Here is a 16,607-nt window from a genome sequence, read left to right on the forward strand (position 1 = left end):
AAAGGTTGCTCTCTGAGGGTCAGAGAGTCTGGGCAGAGAGGGCTGGCATAGAGTGAATAGGCACATTCTCCTGCCTACAACTCTTCTAGCTCTAGGAGGGGGAGGGGGTCATTGTTGGCCTTGATCCAGTCTCAGATGGCTTGCCTTCATTTAGATTCAGAGGTTGAGGAAGTGAGCAGCATGTAGGGCTCTGGTGAGGGAGCTGATTGTCAGGGTATGTAGAGGGGTCCTTCAGGCCCATAAACAGGTTGATTTGCTTGAACCACTCTCTGTCCAGTTTTCCCTGGTTGAACTGTTGAGGAGGATACTGGGGATGGGGACCTAGGATGGTAAGATCCTCCTTCACTATCTCCAGCAGCTGAGGAGCCTGACTTGCTCCTGAGGTCAGCTATGTCTGAGAGGGCTGCTTGGTAGAAGCATTCTGTACAGGGTTCAGGGGTCATTTCTGACCACACTGTCAGGATGAGCTCTTTGAAGGTGCCACCTTGTCAGTAATACTCAACCAAATCCCTTTCTTCTTTATTTTCTGGCTCACTTGAGAGTTCTTGCTGGTGATTGAAAGGTGTGAATCCCACACTTGAGTGGTTGGATCTTGGTAGGGACTCTGTGATGTTGATGGATCCTGATCAACTGGAGTGTTTGGATGGGATGGGTGTGATTGGTCAGCCATCATGCAATGTAGGCTGATTGATTACTTGAGTATGAGGGTATGGGAATACATAATATGGAATGGAGAGGTGTGGAATGTGTTGGATTGGTAGTCACACATTATTTCTGTGTTGGTAGCAGGACAAGATTTGGCCTGTGCAATACAGCAGAGCTCCTGTGCAGAAGAGCCTGAAGGTGGTTGTGATAGAAATGGTTTGTGTAAAGGTGAGGGATATATATATTGGTCACCATCAAGGTGAGGAATGTGTGGGCAAGCTTTGGCTAAATGTTAGCCACCAACTCAACCAAACAATATCAAACAAGAGCCATCACTTGTGTTTGGTGATTTGGTGTACTTATAAGTACTGCTGGCTTGTAGAGTGAGTGACAAACTTAGATAGTCTGGAAGTTGGAGTTGAAGTTGGGTAGATTAAACCTTAGCTGAAGCTGGGGCTTAAGGCCACAGCTGAGGCTCCTTATATACATACAGACATGACTAATAATAGTACACTATAAGCAGTAACCATGTGTGAAACAAAGAAGAGCATTCATTGTCCATGTGTTGCAGTATAATAGGTATAGTTGTCCAATAATGGTGTGTGAACTGTCCGAGCACTAGAGAAAGAAAAAGAGAAATTGTAACAAAATAGTACCACCTCCAAAGTGGAGGAGATAAAAGAGGAGCTGGCAGAGAACTAAGTGATTCTTCTTTGTTGGTGAGACTTTTAGTTTCTACTTGTGGTGTGATATCATTATATGCTGGATGGGCTTATACTATTTCTGTAGGTACCAATACAAACAATACATCCATTTCCCAGCATTTCACAGTGACTGAACCAGAATTGCAAAAATTGAATGGTGTACATGGGGATTTCCACTGCTCTACAATGAGCATTGAACCCCACAGTAAGGAACAAGGTGGTACAGGTGTCCTCAAGTTAGAATACTCAAGATGAGCATGAGTAGCCAAGACACCATAAAAGGCTCAGGTAGATGCCTCATAAAGCATCAGGGCAGGCAAAGACCTCTAGTGCAATAGAGCTCAAAGGTTTGAGAGGAAACTCTGTCAACCCTGGAAGAAGGAAGAAGACCAAATGAGTCAAAGCGTCATCTGGAGTTGTCACCAACTAAGGTGGCTCAGTACTACATAGAACACAGTTTGCGGCAGGGAACAATGCCCAACAGGTGAGAAGTTACCACAAGAAGGCAATATCACAAAAGGAGGTTACAAAGCATGGTGACAAGCATTCTATCCAGGACTGAAAATACTCAAGAGACTACAAGGATCAAGAGGCCTGAACAAGGAGCAGAGAGCCTCTCTCCCATCCCAACATAACTGTTGAAGAAGTACTGGACAACAAGGATGATTATAGTTATCAGCAGAGTCTTAAGAAGAAGTCCAACAGGGAAGTACAACCCACCAGCCAAGGTGAAAACAAGCTGAGGAAGACCCAGGCTATGCTTGTGAAGTACTCAGACATCTGGCTAGAACTCTTTAGGCACTTATGGACCTATTGGGTGTTATGACTTGCCTCCACCATGGAAAAGAAAATTGCCATTCTCAATGGCTGGATACATCCAAAGCAACAACCAGAGATCAACCCTGAGCTAGCACTGGAACTTAGTGAATGCTTAGGTGAGAGCCTCAATGACTATCACAACAAGTGGGAGTGGCTCAATAAATTAAAAACACCACCAATGTACATCTGAGGAAGGAAGGGAAGGAATGTGTCTATCAAGTTGCAGTTGGAAATGGTGGACACTAAAGACACCCATTCAGTCACTGCCCTGGTTGACAGTGGGTATACAGGGAGTGCCATTGATTGCCAATGGGTCAGGAGTCATGGCCTTAATGTCTGGAAGGCAGTGCACCCTACCACTGTCTACAATGTGGATGGAACCCACAACAAGGGAGGAGACATCACAGAGTATGCAGATGTGTGATTGCACATAGGAGATCATCAAGAGTGAATAGAGTTAGCAGTGGTGGATCTAGGAATGACCTCTATATTCCTAGGACATGACTGGCTCAAGCAGCACAATCCAATCATAGACTGGAATACCAAAACCATCATCCTAGCACATTGCGACTGCCACAAAATCCCATTCCAGCTTCTTGACAAGGATCCTGAACAAAAATGGGGAATGGAGTTTGAGGAAGGAGATACATTACTTGTCATTGACTTTGAGGAAGCATTTCACTGTAGGGCTATGGGAAGCAAGGCAAATGAGTTGGCAGCCAAGGCTAACAAAGGAAAGGAAAAGAAGTCTTTTGAAGAAATTGTTTCTGAACATTACTGGGACTTTATCAATGTATTTGCAAAAGAGAACTTCAACAAACTTCCACCTCACAAACCTTCGGACCACGCCATCGAATTGATCCCCAATGTGAATGCTAGCCTAGACTGCAAAGTGTACCCCCTTAACCTGGCAGAGAAAGAAGAGCTCAACAAGTTCCTAGATGAGAACCTTGCCACCAGACACATTTAACCATTAAAATCTCCCATGATGTCTCTCTTCTTTTTTATTAAAAAGAAAGATAGAAAACTTTGACCAGTCCAGGACTATTGAAAGCTCAATGAGTTGACAATCAAGAACAGGTATCCCTTGCCACTCATCTCAGAGCTCATGGACAAGTTGAAAGGTGCCAAATACTTCATCAAACTAGATGTGAGGTGGGGATATAACAATGTGCAAATCAAGGAGGGTGATGAATGGAAGGTGGCATTTCGAACCAACTGAGGCCTATATGCACCACAAAAAGTGTCAAAAGGTCACATTCCTATCTAAGGGTTTTCTGGGTATATGAGGTAGTGCTATAATCAACTACAAATATAATCAATTATAATATCTAAGAATTCTTGATTTAAATCATATGGCTTCCTGAGTTGTGCTGAAGGTTGAGGGACAACATGGAGTATTATGGTAGTGAAGAATCATCGACTAGGCTTATAATACATTATCAAACCTCAGATATATCAATTATTTCCAATGGCATTATATCAAAGCAGTCTCATATGGTAGTATCATTTTGTATACATAGCTACTACAAACAACTGTACCCAAGATATTCTTCCTCCTCCTTACCTTCATTATTCTTCTCATCATACAACTCATCCAGCTCCTCCTCTACATTATCCAGCTCCTCCTCTGAGTCCTCATTATCAACTTTGAGCACCTCTGACTCATCATCACTCCCTCTGAGTCCAACATCTTCAGACTCATCATCAGTCTCCCATTCTTCCACATTGTTCCCCTCCATATCATCTAAACTGGTGGCAGCTATATTCATCTTGACATCTGACACATCTAGTGTATCAGCCACAATGACATCACCATCTGAGTCTTGCACCTCTGAGTCCAATGAAATGCCAAAAGCATTACAGATCTCTTCACACAATGCTTTCATTGCCTCCCATGTGCTCTTGTGTCTGACTCCAAGTCTGTAATATCAAAAAGTCATATCATGATCAGCACACCTGTTTGAGTGATTAGCTTATAATCCTATTGAATACAATTATCTTTTTTCAACTCACATGCTTACTGCATAGCATTCATAATCCTGATCATGTTCATTTGGTCGGCAAGCAATGGACAGTTGGAGAAAGTCTGAGGTTTGACTGAGCTTATACACAGGCAAGAGGTGCACTGCTCAGTGATGAGCCTAAACTTCCATGGCAACGGCAAAAACCAAAACTCTAGAGGAGTTCACAGCAAATGGCATGTAGTGGCAATAAAGGCTTTGTTGTTGTGCGAGTGTTTCGGTGCACCTCCGTGCGATGAATTCCTCAAGAACGCAAGTATACTCTGCGACTTTTCAGTCAGCAAAGTAGTACCCTTAACGATCGAGTACTAGAAAACGTTGGCTGTAAGCCAGGAAGAGTCTCGATAGATGAGAAGGAACGGAATCCAGTATAACTGGGAATACCAGCAAACCATGAACAAAGTGATGGCAATTAACTGGTAAAAGCCGTGGGCAATGTTGATGGAATTAGAGAAAATGCCATCAAAGAGAAATGCTGTTGGCAAGATAACAAATACCGTGACAGCAATAAATGAAGACTGTAGTCGAGAAATGAGAAACTGGCGGTAAAACGAAGATAAGACGAACTGGCGATGATATGAGGGGGAACTAGTGATGGCAAAACAATGGCTGGGACTGGGCTGGACTGATACTGAAACTATACTGAGGTTAACAATGGCAAAATGAAACTGATACTAATCCTGAGTCTACATGGAGACTATCCTATACTGAAACTGATGGCAAGATAACAAATACCATGACTGAAGGTCCTATACTGAAACTGTTGACAGAAATTCCATGACAGACACTGCTGGCAGCAATAACGATCCTAATCTGTGTCCACACAGGGATATCACTATACTGAGCTGAACTGGGGTGAAACAATGGCGATGTAGAAAGTGAAGACTGGTAAAACAATGCTGGCTGGTGAAAGTGAAACAATGCTGGTGGGATAAAAGATAAAAGTGAGTTGTGAACACGAAATTCCGTGTATTGGCACAATATGAGCATACACCAATACCATTAGAAGAAAAGCCATGACAGAGAGTATAACTCGGAGTGACTATGCTGTTATTGTCTGTCTCCTAGTGGGTACAAGAGATAGTGGTTGTAGCAACTTAGTTACTTGTTGTTGATAACCTGTGTGTCTCTTAACTACCATTTTCTGTGGTGTATACTAGCTTTTATACTACAAGTCCAGAATAAATTTAGAATCTTTGAAGCGAATCCTTAGTAAGTCCATAGTACATAGATTGGTAAAAAATGATACAAAACACATGTTCCCAAGGTTCTAAAGTGACAGCACCCACATGGTTTTACTGTGTACTGTGGTTCAAAAGTAACAGCACCCATATGTATGGAATACAAGACTGGTATGCTCCGGTTATAAGCAATAGCCAGTATTTGCAATGCTAACACCTGCCATGTATAGCAATATGACTCCAGAAACTTATCTGTAGCCAAGTATAGCATAACATTGAATATCATCTACATAATATTTATTTTTCCTTTCTGCTGGATAATCAAAATTCCCAGTTTTGTGCTTATGGCAAACTTGGCATTCCATGATTTGAAATGAGCCTGTGGGTTGTACATAGATACATTGTTATGCTTTTCGTGGTTCTGAAATGCACAACTGTACAGGTTATAGATTATGGATAGTAAGTAACCTATGTTAATCTTGCATCCATAACCTTCCGAGAAAAACAAAGACCCATACGCTTCCGAAAATGAAATGTTTCAATCAAGTTTCCACCGTATGTCTTCATCGTTGGCGAGTTGTTTCTTTATAAAGGACATCAATCAGTGCAATTCAGCTTGAGCCTTGGGTTTATGGGACTAAAGCACAGCTGATCGATGGTTTTGAGGAGATCAGTATTCGAACAATTTTTTCTTCGATCTCTTTGCCCAGGAACTGATAGTGGCATGATCAAGTACCTGAAGCTATGGTTGAAAAGTTCTTAGAGCTTTTCAGGTGAGCTGTGATTATGGATGATGCCATGTTGATAACATCACGTGAGACAATATGTCAACCAGTAGAGTGCAATGTCTTTGACTTTGATAGATTGTGCAATATGTGCATCAAAATCCATGGTCATTATGTATACTAGGTCCAAAATGAAATTCCCCTTGTTCACTGCTAACTGGCATAAATAGGTTGAAACAGGTGACTTGCTGATTTATTTGAAGACACTCAATTTCTGAAGACACTCCACATTTAGATAAGAGATTCTCCATACCACATGGTCCTTTGTAGAGTAGCTGTGCTCATACATGTTCAATTACTATAGTTTTGGAAATTAGGTTCAATCGGAACTAGGGGAATATAATTCTTTACAGATAAATCTCTAGCCATAGTAAAGAACAGGATGGCAGCCAGAGCAAGTACTACCAATTGGAAGATCAACAGCATCGCACCTCAAAACGTGTTGACTTTAGGCAAATTGTTTTCACATGGGAAATTCAGACTCAGTTCAGACTCCGATGAAGTAACTGCTCACATCAAAGATCGTTATCATTCATCAATCACTTTTGACTCCTATTGGCTATGTGTACCCAAAGATATAAGCCCTTGAGTAAATTGGCACATTCTGCAATTTGTTTCATTCTCACAGGGTTTCTCAGGGCCAAAAACTGTCCCTTTATTCCGATTCTCTCCAGAAGATGAGGAGGATCAAGATAACATAGCTGAAGACTGTTCACAAGATTCAAGCCCAGATGAACCAGATTTCCTTGTTCCACTGAAGCCATCTGCCATTTTGAGACCATTCCATACTGGAATCGAAAGAAGGGACAAGCGCAAAACCCAGGCAGGTTCAATTTTGACTGTCTTTGGTCATCTATTTTACCAGTTGCAGGATGAATCGAGTTCATCAAAAGAAATCATGTATTCGTTGCTGAACTTTCAGTCTTTGCAATCACCTAAAAACTTGCTTGCCTCAGCAAATTCGGAAACAGCATCTGATGGTGAGCTGCAAGCAAAGGATCCTGATGAGTTGTTTGTCCTTCTCCAATGTTACGAATCTTTGCCCATGCCTTGCAGAATACTAGTGTACCCATGGACTACGACAGGTGGTGTGAATATTAGCAACAGTGATCTGAGTCGGTTATCACCTGGAGAATTTTTGAACGACAATCTCATAGAGCTCAGATTACGGTGTGTGACTTGTAAACCACCTGTTTCAATTTTTACAAATATCTTTAGGCTGACGTATGAACTTCTGCAAACTGGCAAGCCCTCCGTTGCAAAAGAAATTACTATTTTTAGTCCTTTTTCTGTGTTTACCACCTACTCCATCAGTCATTTCCTACGCTCTGACTGGCATTCTTCAACTTCCTTTCTCGACTCTCCTCAACTCGATTTTTTTGTGAATGCTTAGCTACATACACGTTCACGATGTCTTACAAGGTTCTTTATTTTTCTTTCTTCCCTTACAATACACCTACGGTAGAGAACAACTTACCACATGTGATTGCGTATAGCAACCAACACAGCAGATGTTTGACTGAGCCCCAGATAATCATCCCTTGCCACAGGCAACTATCATTGATTAACAGTACCTTTGAGAGAAAATTGAGCAACCATCACTAGCCACAACACTGTATTCTACACATGTTACAACACCTACTCCTAGCAACAAACGATGCAAGACCATGGCAAGATGCTCCTCCCCTGTGGAATGTAGCTCGAGCCAACATCTTGAGGTGCCTCGGGCATGCAAGGGGGAGGATTCATGTTTCGCAGACAGTCTCCTCCCACCTCCACACTGGAGGACAGTCCTCACACACTTTCATCCATAAGCCTGTACTAACATACAACCTCTGCAAGTGCTACATAGATGCCACACATGGCTATGTGATCCCTGATCTACAACACCCAGCGAAAACCCCCCTCACACAACTCAACCACTATCCAAGGCGACTACCTTTGGGCCTCCCAAGGCCACAAACCCATCTCTCCCAAGTACAGCCCACCTAGATATCACTCTCTCCTGCCCCCCCCTCTTTTCACGACATGCTAGTAGAAATTAGTTAGTAAAGCATACCACCCTCAGTAGATACCACTTGAGACAGACCACAACATAGGGTATAGAAACCAGATGTAGACATATGCCCTAAAAGGTGTGAATACTATAAATGGGATTTTATGAGAAAATAGAGCACAAGATCGCATCCGCCCATTCAGAGGTATGCCCAGACACATTTCAAAGTGACCTTGAATGTTATATCTCACACCGTTTTATATCTGTCTTCAAAGACTGGAAGGCTGGATTGTGGGTCTTAGTCAGCAATATCATCAAGCTGGATGACAGTCTTAGTCAGCAATGCCATCGAGCTGTCATATGACCATGTGAGTTGAGTGCCATCCTGTGACATCCCAGAATAGAATTCAAAAGATGAACTGGCTCGTGGCCTTTGTCCCCTTCCATGACCACCTATAATGTAGTCTTGTATGCCTGAGCAAAAGAAAATATAACATCATTCACTACATATGCTGTAAGAATTCTCGGATGGACATCTCTATAACGGGTGCCTCGCCTGAAATTTCAGCATCTTCTTCATCAGCTTCGACATCTTCCACATTGGCATCATCAAGTTTGTCGTCACTGTTCAAGTCTGGAATATCAGGTATTGTAGCTTGGTCTGATTGAAGTTTATCAGATTGCTTAGTGTCCGATTTGAAAGATTCTGACCTTGCCCAACCACCTCTTTTGGACCTCCTTGATTCTTATCGGTTTCTTCTGCTTCATATGCTCTCGTAGAAGCAATGTGCCATTCATCAAGAACAACAATATGGCGTTCGTGAAATTTATCCAGCAATGCAAGGTATACATTCCAGATGCACTCTCGGGTTACTTCTGGATGGCCGAGTTCCTCCATAAATACTTCAGCCCACTGCCTAAATGAGTTAGGGACAAGCTGCAGCATGGGGTGATCAGGTGGGGCATAAATTTGCCTCACAGCTTGTATAGTTTCTGGGATGAAAGCAACCTATGAAGAAACATTGAATTTGGAAAAATGATAGGTGCTTGTAGGTACCTTGAAATCCTGGGCCCCAAATCACTCAGGAGCTTGTTCAATGAGTAAAGGGACTCTGTTCAGTCTTGCCACCTTGCGATTTCATCTTTTCTTTGTCATGTTGTTTTTGATCACATACAAATCGAGTTCTTGTTAGAACCAAGGGATAAAAAGGAAACGGAATATCAATCTATGAAATCAGCTGAGTCCAGTTCGATTTGAAGCTGTTAAAGAGAAGAGATGTATGCTTCCAGAGGCACCTCCAGGTCATACCAGCCTTGCTCAATGCCAAACTGAAAGAGTCCTTCATAGCCAAAGCTAAAGTGAGCACGGAACACACTCCATACAATTTCTGAAGGAATGTTTTTCTTCTCTGCCATCCATCAGTGCTGCAAGGTATTGTCCAAGTCCTTGTCAGTCCATTGGCACAAGAAGCTATGCACCCTAGCCTGGTTACCATTCTTGTTGCCCATATCACTTTGTGTAAGAACAGGACCGTCTGGACAAGAGAAAGATAGTGACCCCTTGCAGAAAGGTTTAAAGACCTATGCCCAGTGTGTTCCACTACATCCAGGTAGTATGAACAGATTAAGATGGGATTTGAATTGTTCCACCAGACTCGCATCCACTTCAGGATGCCAGTGAAAGGGTCTATGCCACTGTGAAGGCAGAGGCCAAAGCGATATTTCCACTTGTCATGTTGGTCGACGCACCAGAGGTCATTGACACCAGCACAATAAAAAACTTTTCTGATGAGTCCCTTTCAAATTCTTCGGGACGCATGCAAGGGTTCCTTCAAATACACCCATTCCTTGATTATGTCTCTTCCCTTTCATTAAGAATTGTACCATTAGAAGAATTTAAAGACTCACCTTGAAACTCGCACATTGTGGTCAATTCTTAGATGCTTCTTCATTTTGAAATAACCCACCTTAGGGAATTGCTCCCGCATTTCATCCAAATGTTCCAAGACAGTCTCAACAGTATGCTTTTGCTGCCATGTACTGAGGAATCCTAGCCTTTTTCTCATCCTTTTGAAGCTGGAAAGGCTGGAAAGAAACCATTAATGGATCCTCCGGGCGAGAACTTCAACATATCCCAAGGTATACTTTGACATATCGAAAACTTTCTGGAGTTCTTCACACAGAATGGTATCAGTTACGTTGCCCTCCATCAGCCAAAGCTCTTTCAGTCTCGGCAAAATTATTTCATCTGGTACTTCACCACAGTCAATGGAATGAAAAGAAAATTTACGATGACTCACCAAGTGGAAGGTGTTGATTGGGCATGACGAGAAACAGGTATAAATATGGATACCCAAAAATCACTTGTTGTCCTGGCCTAGATCGGACGTAAATCTGGAAAAATCAAGGAATATCTTTTATTTGTGTTTGTCTCCATGACGTGAAATGGAAGCATGCATAGACACTGACAGTTGTCTCATCATTAGGGTCCTGTTATTCCAACACAATGAATGGCCCTGCATCATTGGACAAGATTTTCTGGGATATCTGGTGACACTCATTACAATTTCGGATGGAAAATATCGGCGTCTTTTTATATGAAGTGGAAATGTTCGCTGGGCCAAGAATATCTTTCACTAAAAGATGAAATTATTTCATTCTGGCTGAAAAACTGGTTGAATTTGGGCCCAGCAATGTAGTCTTTACCATAATTGATTAACCATTTTAAGACGGTATGACAATGCGCAAAAACGGGTATATAAAGCACACTTTCATTGCAGAGACTGCCAAACTTTCATGAGTGAAAACACTTCCAGTTCTCAAGCAGAGACTTGCGTCCTCTTGTCTTGCTGTGTTGGTGTGCTTCTGCTCTTCATGGGTAAAGCCTCTTCTGAGTATTTTCACGATGTTCAGTTGATGATATTCAAGGCTTTTATCACTCTCACAGACTGCTCACAGCCATCACCTCAAAGTCTCTTTGTGCATGCTTAGCAAACCCAGCCTTGCAATTCAGTAACGTCTTTCTTCCACATAGGTGTTTGACCCACAAAGAGACTGATTATGGAACCGAGCAAAATGTCACTCCACAGTCCGCCTGCCTTTACCATCTTTATAAAGTGTCCATCTGGGAACTTTGCGCTCGGTAAGTTTTACAAAGTCATTGATCACGTCTTTGATGAACTGTTTTTCCAGTCGTCAATGGAAGTTCATCCATCCAGGATATCTTAGAAATTCTAAGACAGAAAGTCTCTGGCAGACAGGATGTTTGTGGTATCTTTTCAAGTCCGTTCCATTTGTACATGCCCGGCAGATGGCTTCCTTTATCCGCCATGGAGACGCTGGATGCTCTGAACGTGAGTGACCTTTCGACTTTACATTTCCGATCACTGCTGCTAGGGGGTGCCAGTAAGTATTCGACAATATAATGTGCTGGCAGGTACTGACACATTCCAGGCCCAGTTGATCTGGTTGATCTTACCTTTGCACTAGATGATAGTTCTGATCATTGTGAATACCAATGTTGCAAAAATCGCAAAGTGAACAGTGATCCATACAAGTTTCAGCCAGGGGAGGAAAAGTTTCAAATGAAGGCATGTTTGTGCAAGGATGGGCCTGCTACATTGAGGAACCTGGGGACTGAGACCCTGACCTTGACCACTTGTAAATCCTGTGCCATGCTTGCGTCAAAGAAAAGTATGCCCTTTTGCGCTTTCACCTCTTCCAAGCCAATATTCTTTTATAGAAGCTGCATCACAGCGCGCAAGACATCTATCGAAGAAAGATGGAGCGGTGTCATCCCATAAGTCTTATCCACATGCACAACACGATAAATCTCATTGGTTTTGTTAGCCCATCAGATGGCACCACCACCTGTTCCAACGATTCCAGGAATTCACCTGCTCGAAGTAGCCGACGCTATTCTGAAAGTCATTGCGTCCATCCCAAACACCCTTTCGATTGATGAAAGTGTCAAGAAGGCCAAAGCGAAAGGTAGGAATGTTTACTGACCTTTTCTTGTTTGGTGAATGTACTCTCTGACAGGAGCTGCACTGGAATCGAGGTTGCCAGTCGTGATATCATCATTGCTGAATAAAAATGCCCTTAAAACCGGTTATTCGCCTGCTCATTATCTCTACAATTCTGAGAAGGACAAGTTTTGCAAACTCGCAGTAGAAGGTCAAGGCGTACTTGCAAAGGTCTTTGTTCAGGTCAAAAGGGAAAACGGGACAAAGAAAGGCATCTCCTTCCACATAAGCTCTAACTTTGTCACGGTTACACCATTTGACTTTTGGCAGAACGTACAACATGGTGTCTCCTTTCCTCCTCCGACTCCCCACACTGAAGTCGTGCAATGCATGCTCGAAAGCCTGCTTGTTTTAGTACAAGCCCATCACAAAGTGAAGGGCTTCAAGTTCACTACTGACAATTTCTTCGTTGTGGACTCTGGGTGGATACCTGTTCTGGAAGGAGATTTAATGAAACCAACAGAGTTGTTTTATAAAGGTATAACCAAAGGGCTCTCAAAGAAGGGCACACCAGTTGGAGGCTTGAAATATTCTCAGGGAGCCCCTGAGAACTGGTATATGATACTCAACCCTGCAGTGGCTGAAAGATATGATGAATGGGAGGCTGGTGATACTCCAAAGGTATGATTATTGTCATTATGTGTCAATTTATGTTGATTTCTTTCAAGTCATCCCCTGTCAAGAATGGAAAAGGGAAGAAGCGTGAAGAACCAGAACTTGATTCAGATGTACGTTAACTAGGATGCCCCTGTTTGGATATTCATTGATTTTAAACAGATGGATGACCTTTCGGATATTGATTATGTTTCAATTGTTTCCGGACCACCTGAGTCGACCATCTCAGTGAGAGGAGGACATTCTCTTTGTCGCACAACCTAACATCATTCTTTAGGCGAATAGTGAACAGTCATATTCCTCAAAATGGGTGGTGGGTGACTTTCCAGTTAAGTCTTACCAGGCTAACTGAGTTCTGTAGCTTTCTCCAGCACCTCCTACAGGACGTTCCCAGCAGCAAGCGACTTTGTACTGGCATTGATGTATCAGACTGCACCAAATGGTTTGATGTGATTCTGGACATTATCGACACCGGTGGAACTTACCTTGAGAGCAGCTTCAATCCTGGTGAGTTCTACACCCAAAACAATCCATGTTAATCACCTACACATATTTTAGGTTTACCAGAATGGGCAGTTGAGATTTGTTTGATCCCTCAACTCATTTCTGGACTTCTCAGCAGCCCTCAATTCACCTTCACTTCGCAGTTATGGGGACACATTTATGTCAACTGGGCGGAGAGTGAAGAACAATGACTCAGATCCAGCTCTTTCAAAATGGCTCACTTTGGGCTGCTAAAGGTTGGAATGAACCTAGAGGGTGTTGATGTTCCGGCAGCGCTGCAGGGAAAAGTCTGTATCAAGCAGCCGTACTTTGGCCTCATGACTAGGCAAGGGGTGCAGCGGATGACTGATGATGTCGAATGTACGGCCGTCTTACAGGAAGCGAATACTTTGGTCTGGGCGAATGCCATTCATGACATGAGCATTGCATTGGTCCATGCCAAAGTGTCAGTCCTATGGGCCACCGCCTGGACTGATTCCGGACCTTCACTTTGTTGAGGCAGCAGTCACGCTGACTTCCCGTCCAGAATCGGTCAAGCTAAAGGATTGGCAGGGTTTTTGTGTCCTGGTGGAACGACTCCTAGATTCTGACTGACTTCGTCAAGTATGTATCGAATGGTGCCCCCGAACCGGTCGAAGATGTTTCCGAAGATCATCTTGCCATCGCCACATTTTTATGCTTCCTGCAGCACCTCCAATACTCTCAGACATTGGGAAAGTGTTTTGTCTCGGATTATCAAGGTACTTCCAACATCTCCTTTTCAGTAATGGGTTATTGAATGTCATCTTCAGGCGCCGGAAAATGGCTGACGGACCCCCAAGTCATGGCGAAATCTGCATATGTATTGCAAAAATGATAAAACTCAAGCTAATCATTTTACAGTGTTCTGGGACTGGCAACTCTTTGGTGAAGGAAATGTGGATGGTTCCCTCGAGCAATTCCCGCAAAGGCATCATTGTAACGAGTGGTGCACTTGGTTCTGCTTACAAGAGTTTTGAACATACGTAGTACTATTCTTGATAGAAGTTTGTTCGTAACTACTTTTATGAACCCCCGTTTCTGTCTGACTTGAAAGGTGGCCGAAGCACCTTAGTAACTTTGTGTAGGGCCTTTGATCCTGGTTTACTTATGTACTCGGATATTTGCCTTCCCAAACTTAAATTTTTTTTTGGCTAAATGTTCTCACGGGCCATCCAGCTCGATGGCCAATGGCCAGAAAAGGAAACAGAACCTAGCAAAGTCCAATTGTCTTGAAGACCGATTGTTCTGTTTCAAAATTGTCAATAGTTATCATGTTTGCTTTGAAATATCACCTTTTCCATTGGACACAGTTTTATTGTGTTTTTGACACAACGTTTATGTAAATACAAGAATGAACCGCATTGCTGGTTCTTAAACAACTCATAAAATCCATCCTATGGCGCAGGTGTTCTCTGGAGACGTTTTCCGTGTGAAGAGACATTGCATTAAAACCATGCCAGCTTGAAATAATGTTTCAAGCGAACATGGTAACTAATGACGATTTTGAAACAGAACAATCGGCCTTCAAGACAATCGGACTTGGCTAGATTCCATTTCTTTTTCTGGCCATTGGCCATCGAGCTGGATGGCCCATGAGAATATTTAGCCAAAAAAAAATTTAAGTTTGGGAAGGCAAATATCCAAGTACATAAGTAAACCAGGATCAAAGGCCTGTCCAAAGTTACTAAGGTGCTTCGGCATTATAGTTTTCCGTCTTAGAAACCCCTTCTTTGAGATGAGCATGATGTGAGTAGAACGTGACATAAGAACCCAGGTGGTACTTATGAAACAGAAGAATTCAAAGAACATACGCACGACTTCATGGTAATGATGCCAATAGAATAAAGACTTCAGGATTTTCTTCCCTTATTTCGGGCAGAATTCCGGCCATATTTCATTTTCCAAGAATCACCCCATCGTAAAAAAAACATAGTCTGACACATTGTCAATCCCTTCCACTTGTGATGGTCCACACAATACCATGGTGCACTGTTCTTTCACCCCCTAATGTATCCGGTGTCAGTCCCAGAGTCTACAAGAACCAACTGTAAGTCATTCACTTTCTTAAGCGGAACCATATTAAATGATCTGGAAGGGTGTGGATTCCAAATGGTACTACTGGTGCTAAGTGGCCAGTCGTGGTTTACTGCAAAAGAAAGGATCAGGCATTGGTGTTGAACACACATTTGAATCCATTCCTGGTGTATCATGGCCAAGAGGATGATGTAACTTTCAGAGTGTCTTTGCATGAGTGGCAAGAATGGCCCACGATCACTGCAATGTTCGACAATGATGGGGCCACCTTCTGGGCCATCATATATGGCACAAGGGCAGGCATCTTCTATCACCAGTGTGTCTTTTGATCTTTTTCAGAATCAAACTCACCATACTTTTGACATAGAGAACATGCTGTGGACCAAGTCAATCGGTCAAACCCAACATATCGCAGGGCCCATGGCTTCGATAAGATTGAAAATGCGCTAATCTGTCAAATGAGTCGTGGTGCAACTGTGTATGGATGTGTAGATCAATACCCGGCCAACACAACGACTTTGCCATTTCATGCTGGCAGTCGAGTTCCCCGCCCTACACCCACCATAGCTTCACCCACAGCATCTCCAGTGGGGACCCCTTCGAAGCAGAAAGGGAAGGCACACATTCCCGACTTGTCACCAAGGAAAACTCGTAAGTAATTTATCAAGGATTTCCCTTCAACTTTACTTATTCAAATGAGATCATGGCAACTACCTCACTTCGAATGTGACTGTCAATAGCATTGGCAATGGGGACATATTTTCATCTCCCAGTGAGTGTTGTTCTAAAAGTTACTCATACCCTCCCCTGAATTCCGTAGCATCACACAGCTCACCAAGGACTCCAGTAAGCCTTGGCCAAGTGGGGCCCTCCAGGCCAAGATCCATGTCACCACTATGTCTTCCCAAGTTATTGCAAGATATCTGGAGGTATACCAGTACCCCGAAGCGATAATATCAAGACATCTGAAGAGGCTGATACAAGGGATGACTTTATTGAAGCGATGGAGGAGAAGGTATTCCGGAAGATGGTGGCTGGATTAATTGGGACCTGTACTTTGGGTTGATTGGACATAGCCTTTTGATTCCTCATAGTTAGCCTTTACAAATATGTTTTTCTGAATTTATACATGCTCTTGTGTTCCCAAACAGGGGGGTACATATTTCAACTCAAGTTTCCTACTTGAAGTGAGATAGCTAAGAAGTGCACAGTTTTTTTACGGAGGGAAGGGGGGGACTTTGGTGATGATGCAGA

The 16,607-nt window shown here is 42.9% G+C and overlaps 3 protein-coding genes across 3 annotated transcripts; 2 read left to right on the top strand and 1 right to left on the bottom strand.

The window, feature by feature from the left end:
* Window positions 1–8,971: 8,971 nt before the first annotated feature.
* On the bottom strand, window positions 8,972–9,148 carry EV420DRAFT_1238278 (uncharacterized protein; the record flags this gene model as incomplete). The annotated part of the gene is made up of 1 exon (XM_060466608.1): window positions 8,972–9,148. A coding segment is annotated over one exon (177 nt), but the record flags the coding sequence as incomplete, so codon positions are not given.
* Window positions 9,149–10,950: 1,802 nt separating this feature from the next.
* Window positions 10,951–14,306, top strand: EV420DRAFT_1485953 (uncharacterized protein; the record flags this gene model as incomplete). The annotated part of the gene is made up of 16 exons (XM_060470326.1): window positions 10,951–11,048; window positions 11,189–11,296; window positions 11,347–11,507; window positions 11,551–11,559; window positions 11,608–11,847; window positions 12,004–12,144; window positions 12,196–12,800; window positions 12,848–12,907; window positions 12,957–13,022; window positions 13,072–13,107; window positions 13,166–13,301; window positions 13,353–13,459; window positions 13,535–13,729; window positions 13,903–14,038; window positions 14,090–14,139; window positions 14,181–14,306. 16 exons carry the CDS (start codon window positions 10,951–10,953, stop codon window positions 14,304–14,306), a joined length of 2,274 nt encoding a protein of 757 aa, XP_060323653.1.
* A 977-nt stretch (window positions 14,307–15,283) lies between these two features.
* Window positions 15,284–16,419, top strand: EV420DRAFT_1650517 (uncharacterized protein; the record flags this gene model as incomplete). Its single annotated transcript, XM_060478462.1, has 6 exons — window positions 15,284–15,366; window positions 15,415–15,669; window positions 15,721–16,004; window positions 16,054–16,125; window positions 16,184–16,199; window positions 16,263–16,419. The coding sequence occupies 6 exons, from the start codon at window positions 15,284–15,286 to the stop codon at window positions 16,417–16,419; spliced, it is 867 nt and encodes a 288-aa protein (XP_060323654.1).
* Between the last annotated feature and the right edge of the window lie 188 nt (window positions 16,420–16,607).

The sequence above is a fragment of the Desarmillaria tabescens genome (genome assembly GCF_030435595.1).
Source record: "Desarmillaria tabescens strain CCBAS 213 chromosome Unknown EV420scaffold_76, whole genome shotgun sequence".
In the NCBI taxonomy this organism is placed as follows: Eukaryota; Fungi; Basidiomycota; class Agaricomycetes; order Agaricales; family Physalacriaceae; genus Desarmillaria; species Desarmillaria tabescens.